This window comes from Eurosta solidaginis, chromosome 2 (assembly GCF_040869045.1).
Source record: "Eurosta solidaginis isolate ZX-2024a chromosome 2, ASM4086904v1, whole genome shotgun sequence".
In the NCBI taxonomy this organism is placed as follows: domain Eukaryota; kingdom Metazoa; phylum Arthropoda; class Insecta; order Diptera; family Tephritidae; genus Eurosta; species Eurosta solidaginis.
In genome coordinates, this window is record NC_090320.1 from 243,279,506 (window position 1) to 243,297,656 (window position 18,151).

Sequence of the window (18,151 nt, forward strand, 5' to 3'; positions counted from 1 at the left end):
TTGCGGTTTTTAGTGAATACTGTATTGCGTCATTTTCTGGTGGTTTTCAGGTAGAATGTATTTATACAGATTTTTCTAAAGCTTTTTACAAAGTTTCTCATAGTGTTTTAATTAAAAAGTTGAGTTGTTTTGGATTCCATTCCTCTTTTCTCCTATGGATTAGTTCGTATCTATCCAATCGACAGTGTGTGCTCACTTTTGATGGTGTATCCTCTAGTTCCTTTGTGGCAACCTCTGGTGTTCCTCAGGGAAGAATATTAGGACCACTATTTTTCATTTTATTTATTAACGACATTAGTAGTTGTTTTTCATTTTCTAAGTGTGAGATGACTTAAAGATATTCTCTATAATCAAGACACCTGATGATGTTCTAAAGTTGCAAAGTGATATCAATAAATTATATCAGTGGTGTCTGAACTCACGTCTGTCTCTTAATCCGTCTAAATGTTTCCATATGACCTACTATAAGTCAACTTCCATCTTGCGCACAAGCTATACAATTTCTGATTGCGAACTTCAGGGCGCAAGTGAGATTAAAGACCTTGGTGTCCTCTTTGATAGTAAGTTTTCTTTTAGTAGTCATATTAATTATGTAGCCTCTAAATCTTACTCCATGCTTGGTTTTGTTAGGCGTAATACCTCCAAATTTTCTGATCCTTATACAATCAAACTTTTATATACCTCGTTTATTAGGTCGCATATTGAATATGCTGTATTTATTTGGAGGCCTTGTAAATAGAATCGAGAGGATACAGAAAATTTTTCTAAAGTATGCTCTTCGTCCATTAAACTTTTCAGAACCCATGCCATCCTATTCTTCTCGGCTTATGCTTTTAGGGCTTAAGTCACTTGATAGTCGGCGATCTATACTCTGTTTAACTTTTGTATACAATGTAATTAAGGCGATTATTGACTGTCCTGATCTGTTGGAAAGGATTCGCTATATTGTTCCTCAACGACTTCTTGGGAATTTCTTTCCTTTCTATGGAGATAACTTCAGAACAAATTATGCTAGTTATGCTCCTGTTAATCGCGCTACTTGTGACTTCAATGTACTAAGTAAAAAAGTCTCTCTTGATTTTTCGCTTCCAAGAGCCGATTTTTTGATAATTTTGAATTCCGCTTTATAAGCTGTATATTTTAATTACAATTAAGCTGTATGTAATACTTTGTTAGATTCTATAGTCTATAAGGATTTTTGTCCAATGACTTATAATAATAATAATAATAATAAATCTTATGTCGGACAGCCAGGCGGCCCTGCGTGCTTTGCAATCCTACACAGCTAGTGGATGAATGCACTGAAATCATTATTGCCCTGGGAGCCAAGGTTTTGTTAGGATGGGTTCCCGAACATCAGGGACATGAAGGTAATGAACATGCAGATTACCTAGCAGAGCAGGGTGTTACAGCAGCATTCTATGGTACAGAGCCCTTTTGTGGACTTACAAAAGCACACACCAGGGAAACTATAAGGAACTGGGAAACTAAACAATTCAGACGTCACTGGATTGACCGCCCAGGGCAAAGGCAGGCCAAACTGTTTATACTTCCGGCAACGAAAGTATCAGCCAAACTCATTAATCTAAGCAGGGAGGACCTAAGAGATCTCACTGGGTACTATACGGGACACTGCGGTCTACGATATCACCTAAGTAAATTGAATCTATCCGATATCCAAATTTGTCGTTTCTGTGAGCTGGATGATGAAACGCCGGTTCATCGCGTCGCTCTAGCTAGGCAGAGACTATTCCATCTAGGTGGTGGGACTCTTAATCCCTATGTGATATGGAGTAAAAAGCCTGAAGGAGGTACATCAAAAGCCGCCAGATACAAAATTAGGCTGAAAGGTCTTGCACAATAGATCTGCACAAAGGTCGCAGTGCTTCCAGAACTATTAATAATAATAATATGCGACAATTTGTTAAAATAGCTTAAGTTGGTTTAGGGATAAATGTGATAAACGCACTGATTTCTCAACATATTTTAGAGAATCAACATTTTAACTTTTTTTGGGCTTCGTCGGTTGTGACGTGCAAAGTTGTAATTGGTATTAGATTGGCACTCAATTGAGAACCCGAAGATAGTTGCCTAATTCTTTTTTAGCCGAGTCGGAATTCACACACAGACCTATTTTAATTTTGCAGCTACAACCAGGCGGTGCTGGAACTTTAAGCAAATAATTCTAATAATTCTCTGAAAAAGAGAACTTTTCGTAAATCGACTTAAATAAAAAAAATAAATAAATGTAAGGCGCCATAACCTCCGAAGAGATCTAAGGCCGAGCTTCTCTTCCAATTTGCGGCGTGCTCCTCTTGATTTTCCCTACAAATTGGCCAGATGGGACCTACATGATTTTATGCCGACTCCGAACGGCATCTGCAAGGCAGATGAGTTTTCGCTGAGAGCTTTTCATGGCAGAAATACACCCGGAGCGCTTGCCAAATACTGCCGAGGGGCGACCCCGCTTAGAAAAATTCTCTTCTAATTGAAAAACCTTATTTCTAAAAATTTTGATGTTGCTTTGCCCGGGGTTTGAACCCAGGTCATCCGGTTTGGTAGGCGGAGCACGCTACCATCACACCACGGAGGCCGCCAAATCGACTTAGCCTATCCGAAATACATCAAGCCAAGTTAAAATTATCTCAAGCGGGCAGTTTGAATTTGAATTTCGCAGTTGCAAGTTAAAAAATACCTAATTGTGCGCATAAAATTTAAATAAGCGCGTCCAAAAAATTAAAAAAAAACATGAAATCATTTTTCGTGTTAATATTTTTAGCATTAATTGCGTTTGTAGCAGCAAAGGATGATCGTCATAATTTAATATTGGGTGAACGTCAAGAATATGACCGTCTTTTAAAAACTAAGGTCGTGTCTTCTAAAGCGGTAGTTCTGTGCACTAAAACTGAGGATTATACTTATAAACACGAGGTTTGTAGATTGATGAAATTGTGAAAATCGCTTGTGACTTGTCAACAAGGTGGATTAAAATAAATATTTCTGATTTTCTTTCACATATTTTGTTTAATAGGATATAGAAGATCCTGCTACAATTACGTTTGTAGGTGTGATCGATCAATACACAAATGGCAAAGGTGGATATGCTACATTGAAAAGAGGTGGGCCTGATTATACTTTTATTACGCTACGTTTCACTAGTCAACGTAATCGTGGTTATCATTTTGTTATCGACATATATGGACAATAGTAAAATTTTGTTCCAGAAGAGATTGTAAACAAGAAATAAAATAAATTTGATATTCATAACTTCACAATTCAGGACGTCTTTAAAATATTCTTTTAACGTTCGTTTGTCAGATAAATAGGATTTTTCAAAACTATAGCTGCCGTAAAAACTTAGGTTATTTCAACACGTACAGTTTGGTTGCAGAGCTGGGTTTGGCTGTTATTCCTTTAGTATTCTTTTGGGCTTTGTTTTCTTTAGGGCTGGTATTTTTGAATGCTCATAGAGGAACCTAAAAAAAATGTCTGCTAAATTTGATACTAATTGATATAAAAGCAAAAAGAGAAATCACTATGGTAGTTTCTTCCTCAAGTACCGCATGTACCCTTTGTCTGTTGTCTACTTCGTCTACCGATGGCTGTACGTACAACAATTTATTCTCTTCAAAAATATGAGAGCTCATTTTGGCGGAAACACTTCAGCAGCAGCTTTTGCTAAACAACTTCTTGAAATTGATTATGGTCAAATTCCTAATTCTAGCTAGTAAAGATTTGATTTCTTTTCCCTCAAGTGTTTACGAAATTATGGCATCACCTGAAGCTTTAATAGCTACTGTCTTTTTCAAATATGGAATATATACTTACAAGCTATTATAAATGGCTTCGAGAAAGGGCATTTTTGGTACCTTAAAATGAGGATGTTAATGTCATTAGGACCGAGACAACTTATATAAGATAAGATAAGATCTATCTATCTATTAACACAGTCATAGAAGAATCCCAAGCTGTGCATATCCGGTTGAGTTTCTTAACTCGTTTGAGCCATTAGGGATTCCTCCTCAACGATTTATCCTTAAAAAAGGGCCCATAATATTTATGCTTCGTTATTTGGATTTTCTGCGCTTATGTAGTGGGACAAGGCTTTTCATCACCAAACTTTTACTAATGTCATTGAAGGAATTCATTTTATCTGAAAATTTTGAAAACAAAAAAGTTTAAAACCAAGAATTTCATTGATACCGATAGATATGCTTTTCAATTTCAAATGCCTCCAAGTTCCTATCCATATCAATGAAACTCAATACGGTCATTAGCTGGGATTCAAGGGATTGATACGCGTACGTAAGTACAAACCTTTATATCTTCAGTGTTTCCGCAACCCAATTGTCAACCCCACTTGCGCGAGCGAAATCCTGTCACAAATACAACAACAGTCATTAGCTGTAGCAGAAGTCGATCTTACCAACTCATGTTTCACGCATGGCCAATTACGCGTAGCCTGCATATTTTTATAAAAACGTGGGTTAAGACCCACGGGCATAAGCTAGTAATGAATAAAGAGTAGATTATTGTTTTGATCTTGTAAGCTTAATATATAGTCGCGAGTTCTTTTTGGAGTTGCCAGTAACTCTCAATACAATGGTAGGGCAGGGACAGAGAGTCTAGTAAGAGGAGTAATAATACCTGACTCCTCCGCACGCTGGTGTAAATATTTTTAATGCATATCTTACTTTTGGCATAGTTCTCGTATTTGTTGTGTTGTTTGTAAAGACTTTATATATATAACAATCTTTACTTTTGTTTTGGGGTTGCCCAAAACCTATTATATATTTAATATTGCAAGCTCAAAAGAAAATTTCGAATCTAGTTACTTTTGGCCAGGTAACATCCATTCGTCCGTGTAAAAGATCACAGAAAAGTACTCACATTTACGTTAAATATGAAAGTGCTTGGAAGTTATGTCACGACTAAAGACTCCACAGCTAGTAAAAACTTTTGCTCATATATAGTTTTATTTACAATAGTACCACTTATATCTCGTAAACGGGTTAAGATATCGCAAACAATTTGCCTTTCTATTAAAGCCCTCGTCAGCAGCTTTCATTTTATATCCATATTGTACAAATACATTTGAAAAATTCCCGGATCCATGTATTGGAGTTCAAAACCCTAGTGATTAAGGGGCTTAAAATGTATCCTTAAATTTATGTTAGACCTCGTCTGATGCAGCATTGAAAGTTGCACTCAATTCTAAGCGGTACAAACATACAGACAGGCAGACAGACAGACAAAAGTTTTAAACACTGCTGGTTTGGGTTCAAGAAGTTCAATAAGGACTTCTTCTATACATTTTTCTGAAATATCTTGAATCTAAAGACATCGAACTATTAGAATTAGAAAAAAACTTATAGCTTATTTCAGTCATGGCGGCTACCATGGTTAGTTTTTAGCGCACTCCGCTCTCAAACACCGAAGGTCTTGGGTTCACGTCCCGCGCATGGGAACATCAAAAATTTAAAAAAAGTTGTGACTTTAAGGTGAATGTTTTTTCAATTAAAAAATCGTTTTGGTGGTGTGGCAAGACACTGCTAGTGAACATCTTTTTAGTGAATAATTATTCATTGCAGCTGCCGTTTTCAGGGGAAATTAAATAAAATAATAAAAAAAAAATTTTACGTTAAACGGTTTTATTGAAAATAATACTTACATGAAGTAATAATAATACTAAAAGCTAGAAAATAATTAGTTAGGTCCTAGGTACTAGTCATCACACTCTTCATCAATCTAGGGCGTTGATTATACAATTAAAAAAAAGTGTTGGGCGCCTGAAATTTCTAAAAATGTGAGGCCTAGCATAACTTGATTAAGGTTCAGTTGGGCTTACTTATGACTATCAATAGAAATTTGACGCGGCCAAACACTTTTATTTAATTGTCTGATCAACGCCATAGATTGATGAGGAGTGTGATGACTAGTACCTAGGACCTACCTAATTATTTTCTAGCTTTTAGTATTATTATTACTTCATGTAATATTATTTTCAATAAAACCGTTTTACTTAAACATTTTTTATTTATATACATACTCTAACGAATTTAGTGAAATTCCGCTTATTTGCAACCTTCTGCTAACGTTCGTATCGCTAAACTGTTGAATAAAACACTCCAATATTCTGTATTACAAAATGGTCTTTATTAGACTGCTTTGAAAGTACTTCACAATTAAACTTCACTTCGCAACTGATAGCGTGTTTAAAACAAACTGAATTCGTCATGCCTAAGCTTGTGCTGCTTTTATACTCTTCGGTTTCCTCGTTCGCGTACTTCTAGGCGTTTCTTCTTTTAGAATTTACTACTTAGTTACCACCTATAAAATTACTAGCTATATACTGTCGTTTGTCCCGATCAGACTAATCTCTCGATCTAAACGCTGCCAGCCTTTCCAAATGAACCATTTTTTTTTTTGTTGGTGGTTTCCCAATGGCTTTTATGCGGTAGATGGTATCACTGATCTTCTTCACAACTTTGTACGGGCCTTCCCAACTGCACCGAGCTTAAAGACCTGGAAAGGAACAGAACCGTCGAAAGATGGAATTTTTACCTTCGTATTACTCGCTGCAGCAGCTGGGCTATTAAGTTGCAACTCCTGGATAAGTCCTCTCAAAGCATCCACCTCGGCCTCGATTTTTTCCTCAAACTGCATTATTTTCTCGTCCATACGTGCTTCGAGTTTTGATGATATGCGCGCCTCTTGTGCTTTGAGTTGTACTGTTATGCGTGTCTCTTGTACTTTCAGGTATGTTTCCATCTTGGTTGTTATACGAGTCTCCTGCGATTCCAGTTGAGGTGCCATATATGTCTTCTGTTCTTCGAGTTGAGATGACATTTGCGACGACATTACTGAAATGCGTGTCTCCTTGGATGTTATACGTATCTCCTGGGATTCCAGATGGGATACCATATACGTCTTTTGTTCTTCCAGTTGAGATAACATTTCGGTTGATATTTGTGACGACGTTTGCTTCAACACTGCTAGTATCGCGTTATTGTCAACACTTGCCAATGGATTCGGAGTCTCTATATTCTCCTCCATTTTAGTCGCCGACTCTTCCACATCAGGATAAAAGACATACTCGTCCACATTAATTGCTTCCAACTCCATCACCTCTCGTAGCCGTGCTTAAAGTTCGATCTCATTGCCAGTTGTATTCAACCCCGGTTCTTCAACTCCTTTTTCAATTGCTGGATCCTTAATTCGCTTAACTTTGCCATGTCCAAGTCATATTCGAATTCTTCGGAATTTATTCAACAATTTCTCTTCTGACACCAATTGTAATTTAGTGAAATTCCGCTTATTTGCAACCTTCTGCTAACGTTCGTATCGCTAAACTGTTGAATAAAATACTCCAATATTCTGTATTACAAAATGCTCTTTATTAGACTGCTTTGAAAGTACTTCACAACTAAACTTCACTTCGTAACTTATAGCGTGTTCAAAACAAACTGAATTCCTCATGCCTCAGTTTGTGCTGTTTTTATACCCTTAGGTTTCCTCGTTCGCATACTTCTAGGCGTTTCTTCTTCTAGAATTTACTACTTAGTTACCAGCTATAAACTTAATAGCTATAAATTACATATGCCATATGTGCGTGTATATGTGAATAATACTTCCACCGATGATTGCATACTTTTGTGAGTATCTCTCCACTGCGTGCATGTACATACGTGTATACTAGGGTGGTTCTTATTTGTATGGAGAAAATTTTATCATCAGATTTCCAAAGTCTCAACACCTAAATCGATAGTAATATAGCCGAAGATATCACACAAAAAATTTTATCCCCATTGGAGATGGTTTAGGCGTGTCGAAATTGCTCTATGGAGACTCAAAAAATAAAAGTTCTTTTTCTTTTTATCTAATATTCGAAATCAGTACCCTATGGTAGGAAATATCAGATGCAAATTCTGGTCCCGATTGGAAACGCTTAAGGGGTGTCGAAGGGGGGTTGAAGTTCAGACTACCCTATGGAGACTCGCAAAATAAAAGTGATTTTTCTTTTTATCTAATATCCGAAATAGATAGCACTATGGTCGGAGATATCACATACAAAATTTGGTTATGATTGGAAAAGCCTAAGGCGTGTCGCAGGGGGGTAAAAGTTCAGACTACCCTATGGAGACTCGTAAAATTAATGAGAAAGAGAAAAGAGAGGAATGGTCTATATATAGTAACTTATGGGTTTTTTGTCAATATTACAAGCAAATTAATTGCATAAAATAAATTACGTTTTCAAGTGATCAAGAACTGAACTTGATACTTCGTTTCAATATGGTATCGCGACAAAAAATTAAGATTTATTTAGTGGGCCTTATCGAAAACCAAGTTGCCTTCTAATGCGCAAGTGTTACGAGTTTTTTTTTTCTACGATATTAGAAAAATAAAATTAAGTGTTCGCGAGAGTGCATATCCTGTGATAAAATAGACGGAAGTGTTTTGGCAAAAAGCACGCATCCCTCTCAAGCCTAAACATCATAGTGTTGCGAAGTTAGAAACGTTATATATGAGATGGCGTTCGCTTTTTAAAAGCAGTAAACGCCATTCTGCACACCAACAAGCGAAAGAGTCGAGATTTTGCGAAGAATTGGAAAATTTATTTGATATAGCTCACGAAAAAGCATTGAACATGATCAACAACCAAACTGATAAGGAGTTTCTTATCAATCAAAGGAAGAAAGGACGTTTAGGCGCATTTTCAAGAATAAATTGTACCGGAAATAATAAAGAAGTGCTTAAAAAAAGCTGCGTTGTAGTCTCGCCTGGAGGTAATAAACATTCTTTGTTACTTTTTACAATTATCTAATTCCAAATATCGTTTCAATACTGCGTTAGAAGAAGCCGTTGAAGAAAGCGAAAACGAAGATTTTGATCGGGGAAGCAATTGCTCACTAGAAATATCAAGTCGAAATGAACCAAAAAACAAAAGAGGGCAGAAAAGTTTAATTACACCCAAACAAGTATCAGTTCGTGACAGTTGTAAGGTCAGCGATCGAAATGCAGTCAGAATATTAATAGCAGTATCCAAAGCCCTTGTGCGAAAGTAAAAACTCTAACCGTAAACCGGAGTAGTATCCGACGATGTCGTCTACAAAAGCGCCGATACATTATGAAGCAGCTAAAACGATCGTTTGAATCCAAAGCAATTACGTCAGTTACCGTTCACTGGGATGGGAAGTTGCTGCCTGCAACAGAAGGAACAGGGAAGGTAGACAGGCTTCCAATAATTATTTCCTGGGAAGATGGAGAACAACTACTCGGTGTTCCAGCAATTTCGAACGGTGTTGGAAAAGCAAAAGCTTCTGTAGTATACGACTTACCTGTTAGGTGGAAAGTACACGACAAAGTTGAAGCGGTATGTTGTGATACAACGGCGTCGAACATGGGCAGGTTACAGGGAGCTTGTCTTTTCTTGCAACAAAAACTTGGTAAAAGCTTGTTGCATTTGCCGTGTCGTCACCATATATACGAAATAGTGATACGCAGCGCTTTCGAAGCAAAAATACCCTTATCAAAAGGACCTAATGTTGAGCTTTTTAAAACTTTAGAGACGCCTGGTCCAATTTAGACAAACGTAATTTCAAATTTGAAGATGGCTTCGTCAGAATAGCAACACCTAATAAAGAAGAGCTTGTAGATAGCTTCCATCACATTTTAGTATCAAGACAGCCTCATGAAGACTATAAAGAATTTGTAGAACTAGCACATGTTGTTCTTGGTTGTTTTCCAAAGAGCTATACATTTTCAGCACCAGGCGCCTTCCACCACGCTCGGTGGATGGCAAAGGGTATTTATACTCTAAAATTATATATCTTTCGGGATTTATGCATTTTTATACTCAGCTGAGCAGAGCTCACAGAGTATATTAACTTTGTTCGCATAACGGTAATCCGTAACGGCATAAACGAATCGAGATAGATATAGACTTCTTTATATCAAAATGATCTGGGCGAAAAAAAAAATTCATTTAGCCATGTCCGTCCGTACGTCCGTCCGCCCGTCAACAAGATAAATTGAGTAAATTTTGGGGTATCTTGATAAAACTTGGTATATAGGTTGCTGGGCACTCACCTCAGATCGCTATTTAAAATGAACGAAATCGGACTATAACCACGCCCACTTTTTCGATATGGAAAATTTCGTAAAACCGAAAAAGTGCGATAATTCATTACCAAAGACGCCTAAAGCGATGAAATTTGGTAGGCAGATTCAGCTTATGACGCAGAATAGAAAATTATTAAAATTTTGGACAATGGACGTGGCACCGCCCACTTTTAAAAGAAGGTAATTTCAAAGTTGTGCAAGCTGTAATTTGGCAGTCGTTGAAGATATCATGATGAAATTTGGCAGAAAAGTTACTCCTATTACTATATGTGTGCTAAGTAAAATTAGAAAAATCGAATTTCGAACACGCCCACTTTAAAAAAAAATTTTTTAAAGTCAGATTTTAACAAAAAATTTAATATCTTTACAGTATATACATAAGTAAATTATGTCAAAATTCAACTCCAATGAAAAAAATGCCATAATTCTGTACCAAATATGAACAAGTAAGGAAGGCTAAGTTCGGGTGTAACCGAACATTACATACTCAGCTGAAAGCTTTGGAGACAAAATAAGGGAAAATCACCATGAAGGAAAATGAACCTAGGGTAACCCTAGAATGTTTTTGTATGACATGGGTATCAAATGGAAGGTATTAAAGAGCATTTTAAAAAGGAGTGGGCCATAGTTCTATAGGTTGACACCATTTCGAGATATCGCCATAAAGGTGGACCAGGGGTGACGCTAGAATGTGTTTGTACGATATGGGTATCAAATGAAAGGTGTTAATGAGTATTTTAAAAGGGAGTGGGTCTTAGTTCTATAGGTGGACGCCTTTTCGAGATATCGCCATAAAGGTGGACCAGGGGTGACTCTAAAATGTTTTTGTACGATATGGGTATCAAACGAAAAGTGTTAATGATTATTTAAAACGTAGTGGGCCTTAGTCCTATATGAAGGAAAATGAACCTAGGGTAACCCTGGAATGTGTTTGTATGACATGGGTATCAAATGGAAGGTATTAAAGAGCATTTTAAAAAGGAGTGGGCCATAGTTCTATAAGTTTGACACCATTTCGAGATATCGCCATAAAGGTGGACCAGGGGTGACGCTAGAATGTGTTTGTACGATATGGGAATCAAATGAAAGGTGTTAATGAGTATTTTAAAAGGGAGTGGGCCTTAGTTCTATAGGTGGACGCCTTTTTGAGACATCGGCATAAGGGTGGACCAGGGGTGACTCTAGAATATGTTTGTACGATATGGGTATCAAATTAAAGGTATTAATGAGGGTTTTAAAAGGGAGTGGCGCTTAGTTGTATATGTGAAGGCGTTTTCGAGATATCGACCAAATTTGTGGACCAGGGGTTACTTTAAAACATCATATGTCGGGTACCGCTAATTTATTTATATGTGCATTACCACGAACAGTATTCCTGCCAAGATTTCAAGGGCGTTTGATTTCGCCCTGCAGAACTTTTTCATTTTCTTCTACTCAATATGGTAGGTGTCACACCCATTTTACAAAGTTTTTTTTAAGTTATATTTTGCGTCAATAAACCAGTCCAATTACCATGTTTAATTTCTTTTTTCATATTTGATATAGAATTATGGCATTTTTTTTCATTTTTCGTAATTTTTGATATCGAAAAAGTGGGCGTGGTCATAATCAGATTACGACCATTTATTATACCAAGATAAAGTGAGTTCAGATAAGTACGTGAACTAAGTTTAGTAAAGATATATCGATTTTTGATCAAGTTATCGTGTTAACGGCCGAGCGGAAGGACAGACGGACGACTGTGTATAAAAACTGGGCGTGGCTTCAACCGATTTCGCCCATTTTCACACAAAACAGTTAGCGTTATAAAATCTATGATCCTACAAAATTTCGCAAGGATTGGTAAATGTTTTTTCGACTTATGGCATTAAAAGTATTCTAGACGAATTAAATGAAAAAGGGCGGAGCTACGCCCATTTTGAAATTTTCTTTTATTTTTGTATTTTGTTGCACCATATCATTACTGGAGTTGAATGTGAACATAATTTACTTATATACTGTAAAGATATTCAATTTTTTGTTAAAATTTGACTTTTAAAAGAAGTTTTTTTTAAAAGTGGGGGTGTTCGTAATCCGATTTTGCTAATTTTTACTTAGCGCACATATAGTAATAGGGGTAACGTTCTTGCCAAAATTCATCACGATATCTTCAACACCTGCCAAATTACAGCTTGCAAAACTTTGAAATTACCTTCTTTTAAAAGTGGGCGGTGCCACGCCCATTGTCCAAAATTTTACTAGTTTTCTATTCTGCGTCATAAGGTTAACACACCTACCAAGTTTCATCGCTTTAGCTGTCTTTGGTAATGAATTATCTAACTTTTTCGGTTTTTCGAAATATTCGATATCGAAAAAGGGGGCGTGGTTGTAGTCCGATTTCGTTCATTTTAAGTAGCGATCTGAGATGAGCGCCCAGCAACCTATATGCCAAATTTCATCAAGATACCTTAAAATGTACTCAAGTTATCGTGTTAACGGACGGACATGGCTAAATGAATTTCTTTTTTCACCCAGATCATTTTGATATATAGAAGTCTATATCTATCTCGATTAGTTTATGCCGTTGCGGATTACCGTTATGCGAACAAAGTTAATATACTCTGTGAGCTCTGCTCAGCTGAGTATAAAAAGTAAACGGCAAACAAAATGTATCTCTAATAAAATTCCGCGCAATAAGGGGCCCATAACCTTTTAAATAAAACGTATTTAATAGATGAAAGTTTTATTAGACAAAGAAAAAATTCAATAAGATATGCAAAGCCTGCTTATAAATAGTTCAGAGCATTCTTACAATGAATAAATAAACAATTTGTTGGAGTATTTTGTTATACAGTGATAAGGGTACAAAGTAGTAAAAGAATGTAACTGGAATATACAAACTATTTCAACATATTTAATTGCCTATTATTATGTCATTCTATTTAGTTCAATAAGTGACTCATTATTACAAGACTCTTTCCTGACAATGTGTTATAATCTAAGTCTTCAATACATAATCCTTCCAAAGACTTTACTAGACTCTGCGCCACATATGCTTGTCCTTCCTCGAACTCCAAAATATTTTGATGTAACTTCTGCCGGACTATATATAATATTTGTTCCAAATCGGACATCATAGGTCGCTTTCTATTTATGTATGTATTATGTGTTCCAAATATGAACCTAATCGGACCACAAATACGATTTATTTGAATATCTCAATCCTTGCGCCACCTAGTGGCGATTTTTTTTACAGGCCGTTCTCTATTCATGTATGTATTATGTGTTCCAAATATGAACCAAATCGGACCACAAATACAATTTTTTTAAATATTTCGATCCATGCGCAATCTATCGGAGTTCTTTCTTATTATTGCATTGTCATCGGGTTCTGAACTATATTCCAAGTTTCCAGCTTGTAGCTTATGGGGAAGTTACTTTAATTTAAATTACAAAATTCGTTCACAACGGCTGTTCCGCCAGCCGGTCGGCCTGTCAAGTCAAGCTAAATAAAACCGTTTAAAAAGGAGCACGATGCAAATTGGAAGAATAAATTTTTTTTTTATTATTATTTCAGTCACTAATTTTAATTAATTAATAGCTTTATTTTCTGCAAAACACACATTCTTTACTGCATAAAAAAATATATCAAAAATTCTCAAATTTAAGGAATTTGAGACGTATTCACAATTATTTTCTCTAGTTACATAAATTACAGTTTATTCAGTATGATGGAAAACTTACTTGCTTACTTCAACGGACATGACGAAGGGACAATTAAACGGAATAATAACCGACCTAACATCCAAAACCGTCCACATCACAGCGGTATTGAACTTCCAGGTTGAGAACATACTGTAACGAATTTACGGAACTCCGCTTATTTTACTTCTACTAACGTTCGTATCGGTAAACTGTTGAATAAAACACTCCAATATTCTGTATGACAAAAGCCTTTATTAGACTGCTTTGAAAGTACTTCACAATTGAAATTCATTTCGCAACTGATAGCGTGTTCAAAACAAACTGATTGCTGCTTACTCAGCTTTCGCTCCTTTTATACTCTCTGCTGTCTCGTTCGCATACTTCTAGGCGTTTCTTCTTCTAGAATTTACTACTCAGTTACCAGCTATAAATTTAATAGCTATAAACTACATATGCCATTTGCGCGTGCATATGTGAATAATACTTCCACCGATGATTGCATACTTTTGTGAGTATCTCAGATATATTCATGTGTATATGTGAGAACTACTTTGCTGATGATTGCATACTTTTGTGAGTATCTCTCCACTGCGTGCATGTACATATGTGTATACATAATGATTGATTTGTTTAAGTAAATACAAGCGACTGCTTAGTATCGGCTCAGAGAGAATAGTATCCCTTAGCGTTGCTAATATTCGTCACACTGCCCGCCACCTAGATCTGGTCGTCCCGATCAGACAAATCTCTCGATCGAACCGCTGCTAGCCTCTCCAAATGAACCACCCTTTTATTTCGTGGTTTCCCAATGGTTTGTATGCTGTTGATGGTATCACTGATCCTCTTCACAACTTTGTATAAGCCTTCCCAACTGCGCCGAAATTTGGATGGAACACCGTTTCCGCCGGCGAGGGTTGTATAACAGTACCAAAGCTCCCTCCAAGAAACCTTCCGAATTTTTGTTCTCGTCGTACCTGTGTTTCATCTTACTACTCATTACCCTGGTCCGTTCCCTCACACTCTCTTCTTTGGCCAATGAACTACTTCGTAGAGCTTGCGCTTGACGGATTGGCTTTACATAATCAGTATTGTTCCGACGTTTCAAAACAGTAGTATGCCCTGGCTGGAAACCACCCTTGCATTCTTTCGGCGGAATTCTTTCCTTCGTTTTAGTGCGTCCATTTGGGTTTGTCAATGCCAGTGTTTCTCTCGCAGGTATCTTTGATTTTGCTTTGTTTGGCCCATACGTTCCATCAACCTTTATCATTGACTTTCGTGGTCTTTGTCGTGTCTTCTCCACCAGTACTCGATTACTGCTGAACCCTTTCTCCAAACTGAAGTTAAGTGGCACATTCTTGTTCTTATAACGCATAATCCTTCTCTGCATATCGATCCTGATGTCATGGTCAACTAAGAAGTCCACTCCCAATATGACTTAATCAACGCTCTCTGCCACAACGAATTTGTGTAGAACCGCATCATTATTCTTCTGTTGCGTTGCCTTTAAAGCTTCCAAAATTTCGTCTACCCACTCTGGTCTTTCTAGTTCCACACGATGAGCTTTGTATGCTGGTTTACTAAATAGTGAGGCAGTTTCCTTAGTCGATGCATGTGATACCGTTTCTGCAAATGTTGGCTTTGGGTTCGCTTTGTTTCGACGTCCCATATGCTGTTTATAAAGCTCTGAATCTTTACCCTTTCAGTGTATTCCACGGGTGCGTCCGCATTTGCCAAATGAGCCAACTTTAAACATCCGAAGCAAACTCCTGAAATGTCTCATTTGCTTTTTGGTAACGGTTTTGCAACTCAATTTGGTATATGTGTTTTCTATGCTCCCTTCCATAACGTCTCCCGACAGCGGCTATCAATGCTTTATGACTGTTCCGTTCGTACTCTGGAATCGTCTGTAAGATTTCCGCTGCAGGCCCCTTCAATGCCACGAACAGTGCAGCAACTTTATCTTCCGCATTCCAGTTGTTCGCTGCTGAGGTCTTCTCAAACTGTAGCTTAAAGACCTGGAAAGGCACAGAACCGTCAAAAGATGGAGTTTTTACCTTCGTATTACTCGCTGAAGCAGCCGGGCGATTAAGTTGCAACTACTGTATACGACCTCTCACAGCATCCACCTCTGCCTCGAATTTTTCTTCAAACTGCATTATTTTTTCGTCCATCCGTGCTTCGAGTTTTGATGATATACGCGCCTCTTGTGCTTCTAGTTGTACTGCTATACGTGTCTCTTGTTCTTTCAGTTGAGTTGAGGAAATTTGTGTTTCCTGTGCTTCAATCTAATCTGTTATCTGTGTCGACATTTCTGAAATACGCGTTTCTCGTACATCAATCTTGGACGTTATGCGTGTCTCCTGCGATTCCATTTGTGTCCTCTGTTCTACCAGTTGAGATGACACTGTCGATGTTTGAGCAGATATTGCAGCTAAAATCATGTTCAAGTGTGTGCTCGTAACTGTCTGCGATGTTTCATTTTTCTCTTCAATTTTTGTTGTTGTCTCATCCCCATCAGGATGAAAGACATACTCATCCACATTAGTTCCTTCCAACTCCATTGCCTCTCGTAGCCGTGCTTGAAGTTCGATCTTATTGCCGGTTGTATTCAATCCACGGTTGTCCAACTCCTTTTTCAGTTGCTGGATCCTTAAATCACTTAACTTTGCCATGTCCAAGTTGTATTCGAAATCTTCGGAATTTATTCAACAATTCCTCTTCTGGCACCAATTGTAACGAATTTAGGGAACTCCGCTTATTTTACACCTTCTACTAACGTTTGTATCGCTAAACTGTTGAATAAAACACTTCAATATTCTGTATGACAAAATGGTCTTTATTAGACTGCTTTGAAAGTACTTCACAATTTAACTTCACTTCGCAACTGATAGCGTGCTCAAAACAAACTGATTGCTGCTTACTCAGCTTTCGCTCCTTTTATACTCTCTGCTATCTCGTTCGCATATTTATAGGCGTTTCTTCTTCTAGAATTTACTACTTAGTTACCAGCAATAAACTTACTAGCTATAATACATATGCCATATGCGCATGTATATGTCAACAATACTTCCACCGATGATTGCATACTTTTTTGAGTATCTCAGATATATGCATGTGTATATGTGAGAACTACGTTGCTGATGATTGCATACTTTTGTGAGTATCTCTCCGCTGCGTGTATGTACATTGATTTGTTTATGTAAATACAAGTGACTACTTAGTATCGGCTTAAAGATGATAGTATCCCTTAAATAAATAAATGTAAGGCACGATAACTTCCGAAGAGATCTAAGGCTGAGCTTCTCTTCCAATTTGCGTCGTGCTCTTCTTGATTTGCCCTACAAATTGGCCGGACGGGACCTACATGTTTTATGCCGACTCCGAACGGCATCTGCAAGGCAGATGAGTTTTCACTGAAAGCTTTTCATGGCAGAAATACACTCGGAGCGCTTGCCAAACACTGCCGAGGGGCGACCCCGCTTAGAAAAATTTTCTTCTAATTGAAAAACCTTATTTCTAAAATGTTGATGTTGTTTTTCCCGGGGGGCGAACCCAGGGCATACGGTGTGGCAGGCGGGGCATGCTACCATCACACCACGGTGGCCACCTGTATCCCTTAGTGTTGCTAATATTCGTCACAATATGATATCCTTCAAGGGAGGAATGGGAAGAAGACATAGAGTACGCTTACACAGTCACCGATTTTGATCGCCCGATGCCGGTCGTAATCGTCCGATAAAAATAAACACATGTAGATTTCAACCGATCACCGAATTGTTGTCGGTCATTGTCGTTTTGCATTGCCGATAAATTCGCGCGTGTTCAATTTAACGTCCGATAAATTGCGTGCATTTACTGTGAAAAATTAATTATGTGTGGGAGGGACTGAAAAATTGATTAATTATGTGCAAAATAGGCACCCTTTATGGGATAAGCACATAACAGCATAAACGCAAGCGTATTTTTGCAAAAAAGTAAAATATAAGAAAAAAGCTGCCGGCAATAACCCCGGCCGATTTCATCAGCTGATTGCAATTTTTCGGTTTATCGGCGGCTGTGTAAGCTTGCCTCTAGACAATTGCAGGGCATTACAATCTACACCGACGGCTCGAAAATGGAAAAGGGAACCGGAGCTGGGACGTACTCAACACATCTACAGTTAAGCCAACCATTCCGACTTCCTGGCGTATGCAGTGTATTCCAGGCCGACGTCTAGGTCATAGACAGATCAGCAAAGCTGTTTCAAGATAGTATGGTCTCCGACTCCGACGTAACAATCTTTATTGACAGCCAAGCAGCCTTAAGAACATGATAAAATCGGATATCGTGCGTAGGAGTCGAGCCT

The 18,151-nt window shown here is 37.6% G+C and overlaps 1 protein-coding gene across 1 annotated transcript; it reads left to right on the forward strand.

The window, feature by feature from the left end:
• The first annotated feature begins 2,672 nt into the window (after positions 1 to 2,672).
• On the forward strand, positions 2,673 to 3,275 carry LOC137242694 (probable salivary secreted peptide). The gene is made up of 2 exons (XM_067769947.1): positions 2,673 to 2,931; positions 3,032 to 3,275. Exons 1-2 carry the CDS (start codon positions 2,749 to 2,751, stop codon positions 3,206 to 3,208), a joined length of 360 nt encoding a protein of 119 aa, XP_067626048.1. The 5' UTR covers positions 2,673 to 2,748; the 3' UTR covers positions 3,209 to 3,275.
• The last annotated feature ends 14,876 nt before the right edge of the window (positions 3,276 to 18,151 follow it).

Bases quoted from the DNA above. Each gene is read 5' to 3' on its own strand.
- LOC137242694 (XM_067769947.1), top strand. From the start codon at position 2,749: ATGAAATCATTTTTCGTGTTAATATTTTTAGCATTAATTGCGTTTGTA. The intron at 2,932-3,031 runs GTTTGTAGATTG...TTTGTTTAATAG, and splicing joins ATTATACTTATAAACACGAG to GATATAGAAGATCCTGCTAC.